The sequence below is a fragment of the Aplysia californica genome, unplaced genomic scaffold (assembly GCF_000002075.1).
Source record: "Aplysia californica isolate F4 #8 unplaced genomic scaffold, AplCal3.0 scaffold00032, whole genome shotgun sequence".
NCBI classification, from domain to species: Eukaryota; Metazoa; Mollusca; class Gastropoda; order Aplysiida; family Aplysiidae; genus Aplysia; species Aplysia californica.
Genome location: NW_004797302.1, coordinates 1,291,363 through 1,297,409, shown reverse-complemented (window position 1 = coordinate 1,297,409; position 6,047 = coordinate 1,291,363). Strand labels below are relative to the sequence as shown.

At 36.0% G+C, this 6,047-nt stretch overlaps 1 protein-coding gene across 1 annotated transcript in view; it reads right to left on the bottom strand.

Moving 5' to 3' along the window:
- Positions 1–572: 572 nt before the first annotated feature.
- The window catches only part of LOC101852823 (synaptic vesicular amine transporter), a gene marked incomplete in the record, with an annotated part of 63,232 nt that continues 57,757 nt past the window's right edge, over positions 573–6,047 (bottom strand). Inside the window, 2 exon segments of the mRNA XM_013091313.2 lie at positions 573–4,068; positions 5,092–5,179. Of these exon segments, the coding sequence (XP_012946767.1) occupies positions 3,967–4,068; positions 5,092–5,179 (190 nt within the window).

Sequence of the window (6,047 nt, the reverse complement as noted above, 5' to 3'; positions counted from 1 at the left end):
ATAATAACAACACATTCCTCTTTAAACAAAGATAAAGAGGGACTGCATTAAAATCCCATAAATAGTATGTTTTGTTTGCAGCAAAGTCGCACTCATTGTGTAAAACAAGAATTTCTTAACAGACAATTTCTGCACCTACAAAGACAGCTCAACACGCTATCTTTATATTATTATTTTATCAGAGACAGACTGGAAACAATGCTCACTGTATTTGAAATAATATGCTACATGCGCGTTGTAAGAGCCTTAAAACTGCAGATACATAACGACAATGTGTTGCCAACAGGCTTGTCTCGTCTCTGATTTATGTTAGTAATTACGAAGGATTGGGAGACGTATTTCTTCCGAGGAGATAATCTTCTACAGTAATGAGAATATATAATGAACGAACTAAAATAAAGCATTTGTGTGTATAGTTCTATGTATATAATATAATGTATGTGTGTGTGTGTGTGTGTGTGTGTGTGTGTGTGTGTGTGTGTGTGTGTGTGTGTGTGTTGTTGTTGTTTAGCTTTGGCTGCTGCTGCTGCTGTTGTTGTTGTTATTGTTGTTGTTGTAGTTTTTTGTTATTGTTTTTAGTTGTTGTTGTTACTGTTCGTGTAGTTCTTATTGATGTTGTTGTTTTTTAGTAATGTTTCTTTGGAAGCCAGAATTAACGATACGCTGAACCATGCTTTGATTTTATTTTCGAAAAAAATGTCTCTTGAGAATATGCAGCTGATACCATAGATTACCAAACTTCTATGATGATGATGATGGTGATGATGATGATGATGATGATGATGAGGATGATGATAAGGATGATAACGATGATGATGATTGGTTGATAACAATAACACCGTAGCAGCGTAGAATGCAATAACTATGAAGTCAAAGAATCAGAGCTACACCGAAGTCCTACTATCCAAATACACGGGCAAGGTGGTTGTTCTTCTTTATACTAATAATTAATTAAATGTCATCAACTCGTGAATATTTAATAAAAATATGTTTTGGGAAAAAATATTAATATGTTTTGACCTATCGAAATAAAAATATGCCTATCAAACTTCAATGATTGTAGTATGTTTTTTCGGGTTTATTTGTGTTTACGTTCTTTTTACACCTGTAAAGACGCTTTATTTGTGTGTTGTTTTGTTTGTTTTCTTTTACGCATGAATTATCGTTTCAAAGGCGCTGGTTCTGTTGTTTTGATTGTTTTTCTTTTATACACGAACATTCATTTCTACACTTGCAAGGATGGGAATATACCGTTTTGCTCCTAGACTCTGAAAAAGGAAACATCAATTGAAAATGAAGAGAATAAAAATGAACGTGGTTACTTAGACTTCCACGTGGACAATCTAAATGGAATGGCATCACAATACATAATAATTTACTACCTTAAGCTAACCAGCATATCATAATGATAAAATATCAGTGTATTTAACAAAGGGCTCTGATTGGATATGCGTATTCTAGGTTTTACATCGGCACAACAATGTCGTATACAAAGGGCTATTATACATCACAATATTGCTTGATCACACTTTGTATTTAACCTAGTGTTACATGCACATGTATCTGGAGACTTCCAACTAACTTGCAAACTGACGCACATTAACATTTTACATCACAGAACTGAGCGTCTTAGAATCAAGGTCATTGGTAGGCTGATCAAGTATTATGTTCCAGCCTCGTGTAGCAAAATTGTTTAGGAGAGAGAGAAAAAAACACAACCTCGCACTTAATAATTATATAACCAACACTTTGTATTCTTTTTTAAGCTTTTTTTCAACATCTTGAATTTGAATTTCGAAAAAAATGTCTCTTGAGAATATGCAGCTGATACCATAGATTACCAAACTTCTATAATAAAAAAAAAAAGGTCAGTAATTCTCTAGTAGAAGCAAGACTGACAGCTAAGGTTCCAGAGCCAGATCAGACTAGCGATGAAAAGATTGCCGTCTTCAACCTTTGGTTAATCGACAGGTTATCTAAGTGAATTCAAATTTATAGTTGGAGGAGGGGGGGGGGGCACAGTTAGTGTTTTATTCACTGAATTTGCCTTCCGCTACTTTTAAGAACAAGCCTTTGATCGTTTTTTAACGGGAAACGCTGCTTGGTTTTAAATTCTAGGGTGGCTTTCTGGCTTTGCTCAGATTTTAAAAAAAAGTTTACCAAAGTAAAATGGGTTACTTGTTATCAACATCGATAAAATAGAACCGTTTTATGAATCTTACATTCGCCCCATTTATAGAATTTTATAAAAATGATCTCGTCTAGCAGTCTATCAGGTAAAAATAGAATTCATACTGGGTGAACTCTTTCATGAGCATGACATAATGTCCTATCTTCAATACGCGTTCATATGACCTGATGCCATCCCGATCACCGTAAATCTCTCATCAAACAATCCACCTTCAGTAAAAGTAGCTACGATTACTTTAGAAGAAGTTTATGTTATCAAAATATACATCTGTCACTACCTGGGTGACCCCAACCTCCCCTCAAAATTACCCAATCGCCCAGGTCAGCAAATCAAGGGGAGAGCTGGTGACGAACTTTCCCATCGGGTAAACATACAAGGCTTATCAGAAAATGAAGTCTGACGAAGTCACTCTCCCTTCCCCACCCCCTACCCTCGTGTCAGAAGCACATGCTTCTTTATAATGTGCTGAATCCACAGCCTCCGACAAGTAACATTCTTCCAAACGGCAAACAATGAGAACATGACAGTAACCAGAGCGGGTTCAAGAATTTCCAAGCGTGTACTTTAGATTTACAAGAACAAACTTAACTTCAAAATTCCAACAAGATTTCTTTAAATAGTCAATTGCAATAAATCAGACCTAAGCCCGTGTACAATATACTTAATAAAGACAGTTGTAAATAGATAAAGTCAGTCATACACAAATCAATAAGATAAGAATAGATTATCCTACTCACAAGCATTATCACTCACCACGCCATTTTTGCATTCCTCAAACTACCCAAATTAAAGAAAAGGAAACTCAGTCATTTCTAGAGTTGAATGTGAATCAACGACAGAAAGGCTCATCATAATAATATGCACATTCATTATCTTAGTTATTATTTATCCTTTACATTCTTACAACAGGAGGCCAGAAGGCAGACCATGGAGTCGGTGAACAAAAATTCGAAACTATTTTTATTTTAGCTGATTTGATCAAAAGAAAAGAGAGGAGTTCGAATGCTATAAAAGTGTATGGATTTATTTTGTTCCTTTTTTATTCATGTTTTTTTTTGTGTCTGACATTTTTGTTGTTGATCTCTGTTTTGTTTTTCAATGGAGAGGAATAAAAACGGGAGGGGGGGGGGGGGGGATTTTGTTTTGTAAACATCTTTTCTAAAAGCATGAATACATTACAAAAGTTACATTAAAGAATAGTGGATGTTGAAGCCGTCATCTTACAACGAGTACTAAATATAAAAAGTACTCTTGATAACAGTCTACAGTTGTTCTAAATCTAAAAGCTATGTTTTCTTTTGTATGAAATGCATGAAACGTAGCGTAATTTCATATTTATAACGACAAGGTTAAAAATAATATTTTGATGTTTCTATTCAGATCAGTGATTCATCTGAAGAAAGAAAAAAAACGTGATGATCAAAGTGAAAAGTTTGTCTCTGTTTTTCTTTCTTTTTTTTTTTAAACAATAGTTTATGAAATCTAATATTAAAAAGATGAGGTGATCGAGACTGGACACCTACGTTTTGACAAATGTTCGCAATAGCCATGATACTTCGAACAAATCAGTTCCTCACTCTTATTGATTCGTTGAGAACCACGCCATCATCGCTTTATTTAAACAGAAAAAAATATTTGAAGGAGTAGCGGTGTTTCTACAAACAAAAACTAAAACTAAACATGTCGATAAATTCTGATCATGGTCTTCTTTTGTCTCCTTCTGTGCGGGACTGGATATTTCCTCTTAAGTTCAATCTCTATGGCTTGGGGTTTGGTCATTCGTAGTAGTCGTATCCCTCCTCCGACTGTGGACTGCCTCCGCCATTTTGATTGTAGCTCACGTACTTGACGGGACACTGGTCATTCATGATCAGACTCTGTGGACAGAAGAAAGAAATGCAGAATTATTTGTTTAAGTTTAAGGTTTGACGCCCCAATCAACTCTGTCAGCTTATTTGAGAGGTGGGACCTTGAACTATTCAAAATCGTAAGTTATTTGGTCACTTTTAAGCACATGGGGGCTATCCCTAAAAATGCTCTTTTGAGTTCTTTAAAAGACCAGGAGAATTTTCTCTACAACCAAACAAATATACACACCATTGAAACCAAACTTCTCTTTTATGTAAGGCAATGTCCACTTTTGATGAAGGTCAAGATTTCTGGAAATCTGGGTTAGCGCGCTGGTCATTAAAAGACCTTCAAATTTAATGTCGATCTCCAATAGAACACACCTTAATGGGCGGATAGCCTCATAGAATTCCAAAAGCTACCTCTGGTGGGGAGTCGAAACAGGCCCATATGTTTTGCACCATACCAAGCTAGCTAATGACACGCCCAGAGAAAAAAACAACCCAAGGCGTGATTATTGCATGCTGTGGCGCTTTAAAAATCAGTGCTCGCCTGATTGGGTGATATCGTGGGGATCACCCAAATAGCGACAGGTAGAATTTTATGTCCGGCTTGGTGGTTAGGGGGAGGGAAGGGGAGGGGATATGAAATATTGTTAGTGTCTTAAATTAAAAGTGGCAAAACTGTGATTTTGCATACTTTTTTTTAAAAGCTCGCTGACAAGCACTACTGTAGATCATTGCAGAGGTTTTCACTTCTTTCATCAGCATTCAGGCAGTTGAACGGTGGTACACCGTAAAATGCATTTAAAACTGAGTAAGAAGTCCGCTCATTGTTGAAGAGAAAAAACGCAGTCTTAAACAGCTGGCTGTCTCACAATGTGTGACCATACCGTACAAAAATACTCAAGGGAAAAAATGGGAAGTGGCCGTTTTCACAGGTAATTGTCTTATGCAGTTGGCCATAGGAGCTGACATAGCTTTTCCTAAAATGAGCTGGCTTATTTTGGGGTGCTTTATATCAATTATGAAAAGGCTTATCCAAAGACTCACCATCTTCTCTTCCCTTGCTGGAGGATTCCTCAGGAAAATCAGTAGTGGCGCATAGAGAAGGTTGAAGATAGCGATAATCCACAACATCCTGTTTAGAAGCAGAAAATGTTTCAGAGATTACAGGGATTTTCTTTTTTCCCGATGTCACCGGTAGCCGTCACATATGTTGTAAAAATGGTCATCCTGGGCGATTTGGGAATTTTGGTAGGCGGTGGAGATCACCCAAGTAGCGACAACAGCCTTCCCCCCCCCCCCACCCCCAACTGAAAATACAATGACTAGTAAGTTGTCCATACGAAACTGTTAGCCTCTAAAAGGTTTCTAAAGTGGATGTTGGCTATAAAACGAAGGACAGACACCGTTTTTACACCTTTTCCCAATCAAATATAAAAATAATGAGTTCACACGCAGAAATGAAAGTTCAAATATCAAAATTGTCAAATTAATTCAACATTGAGAGTTCAAATTCAGCACAATAGAAAACGTATGCAAATTCCAACTAAAATGTAACCTCTGAGAGCTCAAATGTTAACATTAAGGAAATCAAATTCGTCATTTTGAGCTCTAATGCAGCATAGGAAAGTTCAGATTTAACAATACGAAAAACTACGTAGCTATGAATTAAACCATCATTTCCAATGTGCTTATATGATATTAGTCTGTTTAAACTTTTATCTTTAGCTCACATTATTAAATTGATAAATACGCTTATTTATAGAAAACGTGTTTGTTATTTCAATCAAATTTTAAACTTACATTTAAGCTTTTTTTAAATAGAAAATATATTGGTTATTTAAATCAAATGAAGAGTGAAAATTGGAATAGAAGTTTTGAAACAAATAATAATAAGGTAATCCAAATACCCAGAATATAATCAACTAGTTATGTTGACACAACATAGACAGAGAGAAAGAGAAAGAGAGAGAGAGAGAGAGAGAGAGAGAGAGAGAAAGAGA